This window comes from Molothrus aeneus, chromosome 14, assembly GCF_037042795.1.
Source record: "Molothrus aeneus isolate 106 chromosome 14, BPBGC_Maene_1.0, whole genome shotgun sequence".
Taxonomy (NCBI): Eukaryota; Metazoa; Chordata; class Aves; order Passeriformes; family Icteridae; genus Molothrus; species Molothrus aeneus.
The window spans coordinates 794,734-810,826 of NC_089659.1; the positions used below are offsets into that span (position 1 = coordinate 794,734).

At 57.8% G+C, this 16,093-nt stretch overlaps 1 protein-coding gene across 1 annotated transcript; it reads left to right on the top strand.

Annotated features, from left to right (window-relative positions):
• The first annotated feature begins 235 nt into the window (after positions 1–235).
• On the top strand, positions 236–10,504 carry SPRY3 (sprouty RTK signaling antagonist 3). Its single transcript, XM_066559647.1, has 2 exons — positions 236–313; positions 3,897–10,504. The coding sequence occupies exon 2, from the start codon at positions 3,944–3,946 to the stop codon at positions 4,856–4,858; it is 915 nt and encodes a 304-aa protein (XP_066415744.1). The 5' UTR covers positions 236–313; positions 3,897–3,943; the 3' UTR covers positions 4,859–10,504.
• The last annotated feature ends 5,589 nt before the right edge of the window (positions 10,505–16,093 follow it).

Consider the following 16,093-nt stretch of genomic DNA (forward strand, 5'->3'; position numbering starts at 1 on the left):
TAATGGGCCGAGTCCATTTCAGAGGGATGACGCCACTTGGGTAAAGCGTTAAGAGCTCCGGGAAGGCAGCGCAGAGCGAGGGGGAGCGCGATGCTCCCGGGCAGCGCCAGGTCCCTCCCTCCTCCCTCCATCCCTCCTCCTCCTCCTCCCTCCGCCCAGCCTCCCGTTCCCACCGAGCGCGGGGCCCCCCCGCCGCTCCCGCTGCCCGCGGCGCGGGGCTCGGCTGCGGGGCCGGGGCTGCCCCGCTCCCGCCCCGGGGCTGCCCCCGCCGCGCTCGGGCTCCGCGGGCCGATGGACCGGCGGCGGCTGCGGGGTGAGTCCGCCCGGCGCGGACACGCGTGGGCTGCGGGGCGGCGGCGGAGCGCGGCGGGGGGACACGCGTGGGCCGAGCGGGAGGGCTCCTGGGCACTCGTGAGCCGCTCCTGAAGGGACGCGGGTCCCTGGATGCGCACGGGCTGTGCGAAGGAGCTGCGGTTCAGTGCGGGTGGGTGTTGGGGTCCTGCACACGCGTGGGGTGCGCGCGGTGGGGCTGGGGCCGCCCGTGGGTCCGAGTCACGCGTGGGCCGTCCTGAGAGTTGTCCTGCACACGAGCGGGCAGCGGGCGCGGCGGTGCCCGGGAGTCCCGGCACACGGGGGCTGCGTGTGCGTGGAGGGGCTGCGGGACCGCGCCGGGTGCGAGCCCCGCGTGGGCTGCGCGCTGAGCGGGACCGGGGGCTCAGCCTCCCCCCAGCACCCCGCTCCACCCCGCAGCACCCAGACAGGGCGAGGGGGTCCCTTCTCTCCCACCTGGCGCCCTGAGCCGCTTGCCCCCGGCTCGCAGCCACCTCCAGCCTGTAAATCATTTGCTTTTACGATCCTTCCTCTGGCCCATTATCACACGAACTTTATATGTTTGAGGCTGGTGGTGGCCATAAAGCTGGCCCGGTTTCCGGGGCTGGCATGCCTGCCTGGCAGGCAGGGTGTGAGGAGGAGGAGGAGGAGGAGGATGGGGGACGCTGCCCCAGGTCCCCCAGGCAGGCAGGTAGGCAGGGAGGGGTGCAGCAGAGCTCCGGGGTTGCTCGGCTCAGTGGGGCTGGGATATGGACTGATTGCAGCCCTGGAATCAGGCTGGAGCAGGGAGGGCTGGGAGGGAGTGGGGGGCACTGGGCTATTCCGGGGTGGGGGAGAAGGAAGAAGCGGGGTCCCAGCTCCAGTCATTCAGTCCCTCTGCAGGACCCACAGATGTTCTCTTCAGCTCCCCTTCGTTCCCACAGGGATGTTTACATCCCCCCAGTCAGTGAGCCTAGGTCCTTGTCTGATCCCTGCACCTTGCAATCACAGTTTTGGGGGCATTTGGGCCCTGGTCCAGTCTTGGGGGGGCTCCCAAGATCTATCTTTTTCAAGATGCTGTGTCTGAGCCCTGCCCTCAGATCTGGAGTGTCCGGCATGGCCGATGGTCAGCTCCTCTCTGGCTGTGTCCCCTGAGATTGGGTCCTCCTCACGTTGTCCCTCCCGCCCCAGCCTGGCTCAGGGGTCTCCTCACGCCTCTTGAGCTCCAGGTGCTCAGAGGATTTGGGCTGCCTGTGTTGGGCCAGCAGTCCCATTGGCTCTGTGGCTGCAGGACCCTCTGTGGGGTCTCTCCCTTTGGTGCTCCCCATGCCCCAGGACCCTCACTTGGCCATCTCAGTGGCCAAGTCTGAATGGCCAAGTACTGAGCCCGGGTGAGTGGGGATGGACACTTGGTGTGAGCAGCTGCTCCCAGGTGGAATCAGCATCGTTCTCTGAATGATCCCGTCCCGACAGGATCTGGGTCATGAGGGGTGTGGGAATGCTCTGAGGCTGCTCCCTGCTCCCCTCTGCACAGTCCCAGCTGCAGGCTGAGATGGGCCCTCCCTCTTCAGGGGCCTGCTGGGGCTTCACATCCCCAGCCTGTGCTTTAGTAAGACCCTCCCAGGTGAGGAGCTCGGTGACAGCAGGTGACAGCCACAAGAGCTTTGCCTCTGGCCTCTTCCCATCTCACAAACCTTCCCCGAGTCAGCCATGCCCTCCTAATTCCCCTTGGTACTGCTGTGAAAGAAAAGGGTACTCAAATCACCCGTGGGTGTCCTGGGTGAGCGACTCCTCACTGTCTGCATTTTCCCACACGGGAATTGCATGGAGGAGGGAAACCCCCAAATCTGAGCAGATCAGTTTCCTTTTCTTTCCAGAGAGGGGGATGGGAGAGACGAGATCTTGCTTGAACAGTCAAAGTAAGTTGCCTTTGCTTTTCCCTGCTCCTCAAGGTCAGCCTAGCTAATGAAAATCAATCTTCCCTCTGCCTCTCTCTGCTGCATGAGCAGATTCTACCTGTGGCCCCTTCACCTACTTGAAAGCGGCGGCTGCCCCGTTCTGCCGAAGGAGCTCCCTCCTGAGCGGCGGCTTCCTGCGGGCCCGGCAATGTCCGCGGCACGGGGGGATCACTCTGTGACCTGTCCCCTCTGTCCGGGGAAGCCGGCTGTGCACGGGCAGCACGGGGAGATCCCACGGGGAGATCTGGGCTGGACGTGGTGGGCTCTGGCATGCAGTGAGTGATGTCCGTCCGTCCTCTGGGCAGTCCCGGCAGCTCCGTGTGCGGGTGGCCGGAGAGGGAGCTTTGTGTCTGCCTCCCTCCCTCTCGGGGCCGGGAGCTGTCCCGTGGCTCCCGTGCCCGCTGCTCCCTCCTCTCTCCTCTCCCAGCCCCACCGAGGGGTTTCTCTGGCGAGGTCTGGCAGATGAAGGTTTGGAGATGGAGCTGCTGCCATGGGGTCAAGCTTGCCAGGAAGGGGAGTGGTGGCACATGGAGCCCTCCCTGCCCCGTCCCACGGCCCTCAGCAGAACAGTGCTGCTGTTCCTGGGCACGGCAGGTTCTGCTGCCAGCACTGCCACCCGGGAAGGGCCACGTCCTGAAAACAACAGCAAAGGGCACAGCAGGGTGGTGTGAGGGGCACCACAGGGCTTGCCTGTGCCAAGGCTGCCTTCCCTTGTGTCTGTGCCAGGTTTGAAGGGAAACCTGCCCTTCCCTATGCTCCTGATGGGGGCAAATTAGCTCCTGGGCTGGGGATGGGGTAGTGGGATGCTGCAGTCCACCAGGACTTGGAGTCTGTGGGATAGTCCTGTCCTTGGCCAAACATAGGGCTCAATTTCATCCCTGGAAGTGTTAAGAAAAGTGTGGATTTGGTCTTGAGAACATGGTTCAGTGGTGAACATGGTGGTGGTGGTGGTGGTGCTGGGTTGATGGTTGGAGTTGCTGATCTTAGAGGGCTTTTCCAACTTCACTGATTCAGTGATTCTAATTTGTCACTGCTGCTGCCTCAGAGTTAGAGAATCTGTGTTCAGATTCCCCATCCCAGTGCCCCCAGTGTGTGCAGGAAATGGGAGCAGGAGGCTGCTCAGGGTGTGCTGGGAACCTCCAAAGCAGAGAGAGCCCCTGCTCTGAGGGATCCACCGTTCCCAGCTCTGTCATGCCTCTGGATCAGCCACTGCTTCCCATTTCCCCTCCTCCAGAGAGGGCCAGCACAGGTCCCTGGGGAAGGAGAAGGAGGTGCTAGTGAGGGGTGGGAAATCCTCTGGAAGGACACAAGAGGCTCAAAAGCATGGAGAGAGGCTGTGCCCGCCAGGGTCGAGGGGCAGATCCGACAGCCCTTCCTTTGGGATGTGTCCAGCCTAAATGTTCCCAGGCACAAAACTACTCTGGGTCTGATTGCTGGAAATCCTTTCATTTGGAGTTCTCCAGCCAGCCTTTGTGTCCTGCTTTGCTCTAGTGGAAGGTGTCCCTGCCCATGGCGAGGGGCTGCAATGAGACGGGCTTTGAGGTCCCTTCCGTCCCAAAGCAGTCTGTGATTCAATCATTTGGATAGACGTAACAGGGATATTTTCTCTCTTCCTGCCCCATCCTTTAGGATCTTTAGATGTGCCCTGATGCCGCAGGGTCTCCTGGCTCCTGGAAATGCAGCTCTCTTCCAGTGTGGCTGAACTCAGCTGTGACGAGACCATGGACCCACCCGCCGAGGACTTCCAGCAGGTCCTGTCCATCGACCAAATCCGCTCCATCCGTGCCAGCAACAACTACGTGGAGAGACCGGCGGCGTGCTTCCAGCAAGCCCGCTCCAACCCCTCTCTGTCGCAGCCCCCGCACAAGCAGGAGTGGTCCCAGGACCGCCTGGCGTCTTCCACCTTCCAGGACCTGCACCGCAGCCACAGCCAGCAGCACCAGATGCCGCCCCTGCAGCCGCACCTGAGCCACTCGAGCACGGCCAGCTCGGTGTCGCAGAGCACCACGGCCTCCGAGCAGCGCCTGCTGAGCAGCCTGACGCCGTCGCACTCCGGGCACTCGCTGGTGCGGACGCAGCCCCGCGGGGCTGAGCTGAAGGCGGAGGAGTCCCCGCGGAAGGGCGCGGAGCCGCCGGCGGCGCACGGGCACCTGGTGCTGTGCGAGGCGTGCGGGCGCTGCCGCTGCCCGCGCTGCACGGCCGCCCGCAGCCTGCCCTCCTGCTGGCTCTGCAACCAGCGCTGCCTCTGCTCCGCCGAGAGCCTCCTCGACTACGGGACCTGCCTCTGCTGCGTCAAGGGGCTCTTCTACCACTGCTCCACCGACGACGAGGACACCTGCGCCGACGACCCCTGCTCCTGCGGGCCGGGCTCCTGCTGCGCCCGCTGGGCTGCCATGAGCGTCCTGTCCCTTCTCTTGCCCTGCCTCTGCTGCTACTTTCCCACCCTGGGGTGCCTCAAACTTTGCCAGCGGGGTTATGACGGCCTGAAACGCCCCGGCTGCCGCTGCCAGAGCCACACCAACACGGTCTGCAGAAAGATCTCCTCGGCCAGCGGCACGCCCTTCCCCAAAACGCTGGACAAGCCGGTATGACCCTCCCGAGGAGGAGAAGCGGGCTTTGCTCCTCTTCCTCCCCCTCCTCCTCTTCTCTCCTCCATCCCCCTCCTCCCTCGGCTCCCTCTGCTCTGCGGTGCCCCCCCCACTCCCCACCATCACCTTCCAGGATTGAGACGGGTGACCTGGGTATCCCCAGGCTTTGGGACGCCCTGGCTGGGTGGCCAGGGGAGCTGGCACTGAGCTGGGGGGTACCAGTGGTTTTGCACATACAGGAGAGGGACAGGAGAGGCAGAGCAAGCTGAGGGTGCCCTCCCTGGCTGTGTCCCACAGGGAAAGGTGACCCAGAGGGTCCTTGGGCTCTGCCCCCATGGCAAGGGTACCTGAGGCCTCTCACAGGGCTCTGCTCTCCATAGTTTTAGGAGCTGCCCCACAGTGTGGTCCTTATCCGTGGGGGAGGAGACAGGTCAGTGCGTCCCTGTGCCAGAGTCCCTTGGGAGCCAGACCCCTTTCCCACTCTTTCTCCCTCTCCTGCACTTTCTGTGGGTGGCCTTTCGTCCCTCAGGTGGCCACAGGTCCCTTTCCCCGAGGGGCTGGGGTGCCAAGGGGTCTCACCAGTGGCAGTGGCTTCCCTCCAGGCTTGGAAGCCACTGGGAGAAGCGAGCTCGCTCCAAAATGAGGTGGCACCGTGTTTTTCTATCTCAAAGAGGAAGAGAAGGTGTGGGAAGCTTTAGAAACCTTCTGGCAGGGGAAGGAGCTATCGGAGGCAGCCCAGCCCACTCTCTCCTGCCCGACTGCAGCAAGGGAAAGGTCCCCTCTGGGATTTGTCTGAGAACAAGGAGCTGCTTGGAAATTGCCATTCATTTCTCCAGGCCTTGGAGGGCTGCCTGAGGTGGGAGCTGCCGCCTGGCTCCATCCCACGACCCAGCAGATGCTACAGGCACCAGCTCCACGCTCGAACCCCGATCTGGTACCTTCCACCAGCACTGAATTCACTTTAAAAAACTACAGCAAAGCCAACTGTGAGCAGCCACCACTCCAGGGACTCCCCAGAAGGGCTTCTGTCACCTTGCCTTGGTCTGGAGGACATGGAGAGCAGGAGGGGGTGTCAAAGCTGGGGACCCTAACCTTCCCTCCCTGCTAAGTTTCCTTTGAGTCCTCACCTCACTGAGGGGGTTCTGCCACTCACTGACAGCTGGGAATGGGGCTGGAGCCAGCCTTGGGGCCAGCCCTGGAGCCAGCCCTGGGGCCATCTGCAGAGCAGAGGACGCTGCAATCCAGGTCAGGGCTCCGTGTTTCCTGCTGGGATGATGATTACCCCCACTGGTTGCTGTGGCTGGGGGACTCCAGGTGGTCCTGGGCTCAGCCCCATGTCTGTGTAGTGCCAGCTCCTGGTTGTGACCCTGCTGGCATCAACTGGGGGAGTTTGGAGCCAGGAGGGCGTCCTGGAGCTCGGCTCTGCCTGCCTGTCCCCCTTCCCAGGTGTGTGAGCACGAGAGGAGGGAATGGTGCTCCTGGAGGAATATATGCAACACATCCCTTGGCTTCTCCAAGCCCCAGCTCCCAGGGCCCGTCCGCCGCCTCCTCCCAGCCGCCTCCTTCCGTAGAGTTCTGTGGATCTATTTTTGTAGATATAAATATAACGTTAGGATGGGTAGGTCTATTGCTAATAATATTCATGATACTGCTGTGAACGGTGCCAGGTACAAGGTTTGGCTTCCTGGTGCACTTGCACAGGCTGGAAAAGATGATTTCCCAGTCAGTTTATTGCTAATCCCAGACCCTTGGTTCCCAGGTTGTCGGGAGTGGGGGAAATGGAGGTGTACAGATTGTCTGGGGGTCTGCTCTGCAGGGATGGTGGGATTCAGTGCTGGCAGAGAGGGGAGGCAGAAGTGGAATCTCATTGTGGGACTCCTCTTTCCATCCATTCACTTTCTAAAAATCACCATGGATCCAAGCTCCCTCTGTTGCAGGGAAAAGTGGTTCCAGGGAGTGATTCATCCCGCTTGGAAGCATTATTCATCAAATCCTGTGCTGGCTGTGCCCGGCTCCCCTGACTCAAATGGCACCCAAACATTGAACTCCAGGCTCCATGGGGAAGGGGGGATGAATTCCATGCCTGGTGGGAGGTTTGTGCTGGAGAATGTTATGGACGTGAGTGAAATCCTCTCTCTGATTTCACCCAGAGCCCAAGGGGGGATGTGGAAGGATCTGTGAGTGTCTCAGGACGATGCTCTGGCATGCAGAGGGATCTCCTGGCATTAGGAAAAGACAGAGCCCCATCTGGGCATGGTCCATCCCTGAGGCCAGCCTGGACTCTGGAATCATTTGGATTTTAAAGCCATGTCCTTCTCAGAGGATGCCCTGTAGGTGTGTGAACCCCTCTAAGATCATTCCTGTGGCAGCAAATACAGAATGCATTGCTAATACATTTATCCTTATGCCAATAATTGCTTGGCTCCCTACTTCCAAGTGATGTTGTGGGGAGACACTTCCTCCCAGAGTCTCCTTCCTTTGGAAGGTTCAGTTCACTCTTCTATTGGTGCTGATTAAACTCCTGCTTCATAAAAACCAGAGAGCATTTTTAGGGAGAAAAGGTCCCTTTTTCCTTGTGGGTTGGAGGAACTGTCTCCCTTGAATGAGAATGAGAAACAGTTCATTGAAACTTTTTAAAGAAAACTAATGAACAGAATTTTCCAACTTGCTCTACTTTGATTTTTTTTCCTCCTCCTTTTTAAACGGATCCCACTTGTAAATTTAGTTACCACCTCTGTATCTTTGCAATTCATTGCTTCCTCTCCTGATGGTGGAATGACTCAACATGTGAAGCTTCATCATTTTCACGGCCTCCCAAGTCATGCGAGCGCGGGGTGACCTCCCCCAGGTGCTGGAGCAGGGGGATGAGGAGAGGCTGCCCATGGATCAGCTCCCCAGAGCTCTGCTTGGCACAGAGCAGCAGCACAGTTACCTTCAGGAACTGGGGGGAGGCCAGGACTGCCAGGAGCCTCCACCTAATGGGCTTTTTCTGGGTCAGTGCAGAGGCTCCCTTCCTACCAGGGAATGGTGCCACAGCCTGGAGAGAGCTGAGGAGCACGGCCAGGGCTCCTCTCCATGAAATGACAAATCTGGGGGAGACATTTAATGAAATACTGGACATGTAGAAGGGGAGGGATTTAAAAGCTGTGGACATGGTTTAGTGATGGTTCACAATGCTGGGTTAATGTTTGGACTCAGTGGTCTTCGAGGGCTTTTCCCCAGGAATGATTCCATGGTTCTAGGAAATGGAGAGGACGAGAGCCCCAGCTGGCACTGAGGGCTGTGGGACCAGAGCAGGGCTTTGTTTTCACCAAGGGCAGACACGAAAGCCACGTCCGGGACCTGCAGGGGCTGGAGCAGTTCAGCTTGCTGGTGTCTGCCCTGCTCATGGGGGCAGATGGCTTTGCTGGAATTCCTGCTGCCCACTCCAGCTGGGGGTCCTCAGTGCATTTCCCTTCCTTGCTCTCAGCAGGGAGGTGAGGTTGGGAAGCACCAAATCTGTCCAAGGAGAAGCACCCAAAGCTCCTGTTCACCGAGCTCATCCGTGGTGGGAAAGGCTATGGGCAGCCTCAGATTCTTTCCCTGAGCTTTTCCCAGCCTCCTCTGACCAGATCCATCCTGCTCCATCCCCAGCTTGGCTGCCAGGCTGTTTGGTTTGCCCACAGAGAGGGCCCCTGGTTGGGGTTGGGGTTGGGAGCCCCTTTCCTGCCCCACCCTCCATGAGTCAGATCCCATCTGCTCAGGGTGTTTGTCTGCAGCTGCCTGTCCCAGCAGTTGGGCTTTCTCTCTGTCCTGACGTGTCTTTTTTGGTTTTCTTTTGGGAGCGTCACATGTGGAGCCCTCTGCTCTCCCACAGGATGGATCCGCATTGCGAGGGAATGTTCCCGGGCTGCTCTCTTCCTTTTGCCAGGGAACATTTGTCCCCTTTGCAGAGCTGGGGGCAGATAGGAGCAGGGAAAGAGATTCAGGTGCCAAAGGAGCAGGAAGCAGGAGCTGCTGAGCAGGACCTGAGCTCCCCCTGCTCTGCTCCCCATCCAGAGCCTCCTTTTCCCACCCAGGAGTCCAAAGCTCCATCCATGCAAGAACCTCTGATGCTTTTTGCTTCCTCCAGGGCTTCCCTTGGTCCCACTCCCCTTTTTCCCCACTGGCAAATCAGTCTCAGCAAAGGTGGGGAGGGGTTTTGGGGACCAGGCTGGAGTGTCCCTCCCATCCCACCCCCACCACTCCTTGGGCTGTTGTCCACTCACCCTTGAGAAGCATCAGTGCCTCAAAGAGCAGGGGAAGCTCTTTGTGACTCAGAGATTCCCATAAAATCCCACTGAATTCACTCCTGCCCATCCCCGGGGGTGAACCCTGATGGAGGGAGGACAAATGCCATTGACCAAAAGATGCCAAAGCCTGGGATCAGAGATTAGGAACGGCTCTGAAGCGTGGTAGAGAGGGATGAGCCCGGTTTGAGGGGAGCTGCTGTGGGATTGGCGCAGGAAAGGAGCCCACTGTGCCCTACACTCCTGTTCCCAGCACTGCTGCTGTCACTCTTTTCTGGGCTGTTCCGAGGCTGGAGAAAGCTGGGAGTGCTCAGACACTGGGAGGACAAATGTTTGTGACAGGGATGTGATAAGGGCTGACCCCCAACCTGAAGCTCACTCTTGGTCTTTAACAGGATCCAGTTCAGGCTTGGCTCCTCCGAGGAACCCATGGAGCCCATGGGATGCTCCCTGATCCAGTTGGCTCAAACCACCCTGAGCTGGGACCTCCTGGGCTCAGCTGGCTTTGGGTGTTTCCCCATGCACACCAGAATCTCTTGCCAGCCCTCCTGGAGTCACACTGGGAGTGGAGCTGGGATCTGTTCTCCTGCTTGGGGTGGCGTTGCAGAAATATCTCCTGAGGACCCAATGCCGGGGTTCCTGTGAGGGGCACTGCAGGCAGGAGGGGTTTTGGATGGATGGGAAGGGCTCACAGCCCTCCAGGGCAGCGGGAATGTGCAAGGGAGGCTCTGGGTCCCTCTCCTGCTGTGCCCAAATGGTTTTATCACGAGCAGGACCAAGCCCACCCCAGAGCTGGGCTTGGGAGAGGAGGGAGGTCCCACCTCTGTGCCAAGGTCACCTCAAGCCCCAAGCCTGACCTGTCCCCACCTTGCCCCTTTCCCCCTTTCCATTGGGATGCTCTCCTGGCAGCAGCTCCTCATCCTCCTCCTCCCCTGGTGTCCTCAGCACAAAGCTCCCCTTGGAAGATCCCCCTGAGCTTCCCAGGACAGGCCCAGGATCCCAAGGCTCCCATCCCGAGTTTCTGGGTACAAAGCCCTTCTGTACAGCCTGTAAAATCCCTCCCCGGCTCTATCCATTCCAGTTCCTTTCTTTAAGGTATAATATATGTTTATAACCTGATGGCTGGTTTTTTTGACAATACTCTTGTACCTTTTAAGGGGGAAAAAATTAAAAAACCAAAGTATTTATTTGAAAAGTTTATTTTAAAGATAAGAAAAAAAAACCTATTTATTTTACTGCACCCTCTTCTGTTTGGTTTTCTTCTCTTGCAAAGCTGATAACTGTTACAGAACCACTGCTGAGGTGAAAGAAGTGATTCTATGGGTGGCTTCACAAGCCCACTTAGAGCAACTATTCAATAAAAATATATATTAATTTTGAACGTGCTCTTGTTCTTGTCTCCATGGTGGCCGGGGCACAGCTTAGGCTTTGCCTGGGGTGCTGGATGGCTGGGCAGGGACTGAGAACTAGGGGGATTATCCTGGCCTTCGTGAGGTTGCCCCTGGGAGTCTTCTGATGCTCAGACCTCCAAAATACAGCGTGGGCTTCCCTGCTGCAGCTGCCCCAGATCCCTGAGGAAGGGCTGGTTCAGGCAGCAGAGGGCAGGAGCAAAGAAGGGGAGACTTAGGTAAGGAATTCCTGGGTGCCTGGGGGCTTTCAGTCACCCCACAGAGATCCCAATGTGCTTCCAAAGCCTCTCCCAGTGCCAGAGGAGAGGGGGTGATGCCACAGGGCCATGGGTGTGTTCTGCAGGAGGAGCTGCAGCTGCCACCCGGCTCCTTCGCCAGCAGCTGCTGAAGGCACCTTGGAGGTGGGTGTAGCCCAAACCAGGAGGAATTCGGGCCACAGCCCAGCAGCTCCTGGGCCAGGCTGGTGCCTCTGCTCTCTGTGCACATCCCAGAGCTGAGGATCCCAAAGCCCTGCCCATCCAGAGTGCAGACATCCTCGTTCTGAGGGCTCTCTGCTCACTGAGAGCTCTTCTCTCACACAGCTGGTGGAGCTTTCTCCCAGCACCTCCAGAGCCCGAGGTCCTTGCACACAGATTTGGTGGCTGATCAATCCCATGGTAGGTGGCACCCCCCTTATTCCTCTTTCATTTGTTGGCTTCAGTGCCTAGCCCTTGGCTTGGGCTCAAGCTGTTTCCCCTCTCCGCAAGATCCTTCCTTTCCTAGGAGGGTGTCCCTAGGCCAGACTTGTGCTGAAGAGCCTTCCTGACCCCTGTGCTGAATTAAACCCACACACTCTGCACATCTCTCACCACAAACCCTTTTCCCAGGCTGGTTCCCTGTTTCTCCCTGGCTGTGGCTTTGCTGGTATAGGAGCCTGCTTTCCAAAATCGGTTCCAATGCCTCATCCCCAGCATCCAGGATCTGCCTGAGGGCTCTGGAGCACAGATGTGAGTCCAATCCCTGCTGTGACTCACTCTTCCCCTGCTTTTCAAACAAAAGATGGCTCCGGGCCATTTGTCACCCATTGGCTCCTTTCAGTGCCAAAGTCCCTCTCCTTTGGACAGAGCCAAGCACTTTCATTCCCAGATGTGCTGCTTTCTGTTAACTGTGTTAGAGCCCTATTGGTGCCTGTAGTGCCACCTTCCCAAGCCTTCCCTGTCCTCATGCCACCAAATCCCCTGGCATCTCTGGGTCTCTCTCCTGTGGTCCCATGAGGAAGGCTCAGGAGCTGAGCAGCAGCGTGAGACAGTGACCTACAGACCATGGTAAGCTGAAACAGATGTCAACTGCTCACTTGAACATTTTTCTTCTGTGTGAAGGAAGTCACAATTGTCCTAGGAATGACAAAAAAACTGCAAAAATTGTTTTGTTGCTTTTTTTTTTTTTTTCCTGAGATTAGGGTGATTCTTTGAACTACACAGTCATTTTTTGTTTTGCATCCAGAACAAGGAAAGACTCCCCAGGCTCGAACACCCCATGGCACCTATCCCATGTGGACTGGGGCTCTAAGCCCCCCAGAGGGTTTAGCCTGGAATAAAACCCCAGCAGTCCTTGGCTGGCAGGGGTTGTTCAGAGCTGAAATGTCCTGTTCTGTCCTGTCCCAGGACCAGCACAGCCTGAGCAAGCTCAGCTCCATGAAACCCTTCTCAGATACAGACCATGTTTTCCAAAAGTGCATTCCCACCTTCCTGGTGTTGAAATCTTCCCTTGCCCGGAGCAAGCAGAGTCAGGCCAAGCTCAGATGCCCCTGAGGATGCCCAGGTGTGATCCAGCCCCGTGCCTGCTGGAGCATCCCTCGCAGCCCGAGAAGGTGCCTGGCGGGCTCAGGAGAGCTGGGGAAGGTGTTTGCAGTCAGAGCTTGGCTGTCTAGACAGGAGAGAGAGAGAGGAGCCCTCAGAAGGAGTCATTCATCTCTTCCTAAGATGGCTAAATAGGTCAGATGACTCATGCCCTGAAAGTGCCGATTTCTCTGCGCTGACTACAAAGAGGGAAGGAGCTCCCTCCCGCCGTCCCCCCGCCTGCAGAGCCGAGGGGAGCGGATCCGAGCCTGCCTCTGGATGTGCCCTGGGTCAGCAGGGAATTCAGCCTCCCCGGGCATCCTCAGTGCTGCTTCCTCAGGGATGCTGATGAGGAGACGGAGGATTAATTAAACACGGGTGGCTTTTGACTCGTGCTGAAGGTGATGCCTGTAGGAACCTGGGTATGCAGAGCCCAGAGGAGTGGACAGAGGGTCCAGCCCAATTCCCTGCTGTCACCCCCGGCTGAGGGGACCAGGAGACATGAGTTCAGGCTGGAGGGATTTGCACAATGGCTTCTCCACCATCTGAAGCCCTTTCCTGCCTGACCGTGGTTGTGCTCTGGGTAGGACTGAGGGCACCTATGCTCTCACACCTCTGGCCTCACAAAGCCAAGACTGCTCTGGGCTGAGACAAGAGGCCATTCTTATGTTGGCCCACCACTGTTCAGAGCTGCTCAGTGAGGTTTAGGAATCTCTGGAGGCATCACAAGGTTCAGGGGGCAGCTCTGAGGGCAGCCAGGAGCCTTTGGAATATCTCCCACAAGAAATGACTCCCTCAGAAGGGTGACCTGTGCTGTGATTGCAGCCCTGGGGATGTGGGCGATTTGCTTCCTGCAGGAAGGAAGGTCTCCCGGACCCCAGTGTGTACAAAAAGGACAATTTGCATCCTCAAAAAATCCAAAATGCCTGCAGGTTTCAGCACTGCCTGGGTATCACAGAGCCACACTCCGGCCCCGCAAAACATCACGAGATTGGCTTAAAAATCAAGATGCAGCTCACAGCAGATTCTTGTTTTTCACTGCTGCTTTTGGAGGCTGACTGAGTCATGCTCACAAGCCTCCTCTGCCAGACAGCAGGGCTGGCAGCTCACGGGGCCGTGGGGCGAGCGCGGATCCTCCCGTGGGCCGCAGCAGGGCTGGGGCAGCCGGGCCAGCCTGGGCAGCCCTGGCAGGCACCAGCTGTGCACAAAATGGCCAAGGGTCCTCGGCTGGGGACGCTGCCCAGCACCCAGCAGGGATGGGAGGTCCATCTTGTCTCTTTAGCCCAGTCACTGGCAGGCTCCTTCCTCCGGCCACATCACCTTGGCCTTGGCAGCGCCAGTGCTTGGGGCCACAGGGCTGAGGGGCATCCTGGGCTCCCCGGGCCAGCAGCTGCAGAGATTGCAAAGCTCTCCACTGGTGTCTGAAGTGGGAATGTTTTCCCCTGGCTGGAGACCCCCTCACCAGGGTGTTCCCTGGCCTCCTTCCTCTCTGTGTTCTGCTCCTAGGATGTGCCTGAGGTTCAGGATATTTCTTCAAGGCACATCTAGAACAAAACTGTTTTCCTGATGTAGAACTCAAATTCCTCCTGGAGAGCTTCTAAATGATTTATTTCCTGTATCCACTTCCTCTGTGCCTTGCTGCTTTCTGTGAGGACATTTGCATGGTACAGTAGGATCTCAGTCTTTTGATGTGCAATTATCATCTGCAGAAATGACTAATCAATTAAGGACAGTCACTCCCAGGCTTTCTATTTATTTCTTTCTCATTGAAACCAGAGCAAATGTGCCCTTTTTTCACGGGGAAATGATGTTTTTTTCCAGACGTGCCTGCTGAAAACTTCCCAGCGGATCTGAAAATGACATCATGCCCTTCTTGGTCCCCGCTGTTGTCACTGTCAGCGCTGAGCTGGCCCTGCTGCTGACAACAAGTCCCTGTCACCAGCTCTGCCAGCTCAGTGGTGCCAGCAGGAGCAGGGACTCACCAGGAATGGCTCAGACCACACTTGGAGAGCAGCTCAGGCAGGTAAAAAGTAAAAATGAAGACAGTCCACCTTAAAGGTGGTGAACCCTGAGGGGAGAGAGGGACTGACTCTTTACAAGGACATGGAACAACAGGACAAGGAGAATGTCTTTAAGCTGCCAGAGGGCAGGGTTGGATGGGATATTGGGAATTAGGAATTGTTCCCTGTGAGGGTGGGCAGGCCCTGGCACAGGGTGCCCAGAGAAGCTGTGGCTGCCCCTGGATCCCTGGAAATGTTCCAGGTTGGAGCAACTGAGACAGTGGAAGGTGTCCCTGGCCATGGCAGGGGTGGAATGAGATGATCCTCAAGCTCCCTTCCAACCCAGCCCATTCCATGATTCTGTGATCAGCCCAACCTTCAGCAGCTGAGGGGCCAAATGGATTTCAGAGCAAGGAGCCAAGGGACAAGGAGGTTCAGGTCCTTGTCACCTGCATGTAAGGACAGGCAGATGCACTTGGGAAGGGGCTGTGCACGAGACCTTTGCAGGTGAGGGGCTGGGCACTGTCACCATCATGGCACCCTGAGGAGCAGAAGGAATCTTCCACCCAAACACCCTCTTCTCTGCCTGCTCACCCCACTGCTCCCAGAGCCCCTGGTGACCCTGAGCAGGGGCACAGAGCTGGGGGTGGCCCGGAGGCTGAGCTGGAGCTGAAAGAGAAGAGGAGCTGTTTTGTAACAGCCTCCCCTGGGGATGGATCACACCACGCCGGGAGCGCCTCTGGAGACGCACGGCAGGCATGGAGGTGACCAAATGAATTGACACCAGGCAATTCTCAGTGGAGCTCCAGAGACAAAGTAATTGAAAATAAATGAAGGAACATGACACCTGGCTGGCAGATCAGTTATCTATAGCGTCCCTTTCCTGAAATAACTGCCTCCCGAACTCCGTCTGCCGAGGCAAAACCAAGGAGATGCTCACGTAAAATAGGCCACTCCAGCAGGGATCTGGAGGCCCCTTTATTTTTAATGGAAGCTGCCAGAAGGGTTAATTGGATGGTGCATGGCAGTGCCCTCCATCTGGGGATCGCCTGCCCTTGCCACTACCACCAGGAATGTTGAGGATGAGGTGCCCCATCACTCCTGTCCTTGGGCAGCACTCAGGGCACAGACCAGTGCAAGAGGAGTTTTCCTGCTTCTCCAGCCCCAGACATGCCAGGGTGTGCTGCTCACCCCACAGGTTTTGGGTAATTAGGATTGGGGGTGAGTCATCAGAACATCTATGCTCAAAAATGCCCCAAAATTCCTCTAAGAGGGTCCTGCAGAAGCCACTGACCCCAAACTGCAAGGGTTGTTCAAAAGTGCTTTTGTTCCTGATGGGACTGAGCTCCTGCAGAGCCTGGTCTGGGCAGTCCTGACCCTGTGGAGAGCTGGAAGCAAAGGTGAGGAGAAAGGAGCTTGTGGGAGGTCTGGTGTGCACAGCCCTGCCAATACAACCCTGGGGTCAAACCATCAACAGAAGCCAAAATGCAGCAAATCCCAGATCACCCACTGGCCTCTCCATTGCTGAGCCAGGGTCACAGCTTCCCCCTGCAGCCCTGGGCAAGGGGACATCCCATAACCATGGAACCATAGGGTACCCCGAGCTGGAAGGACCCACAAGGAGACCATTGATTGAACTCCTGGCCCTGCACAGACAGCCCAACAATCCCACCCACCATCCCTGGGAGCGTTGTCCAAACTGTCCCGGGGCTCTGGCAGCCTTGGGGTTGGGACCATTCCCTGA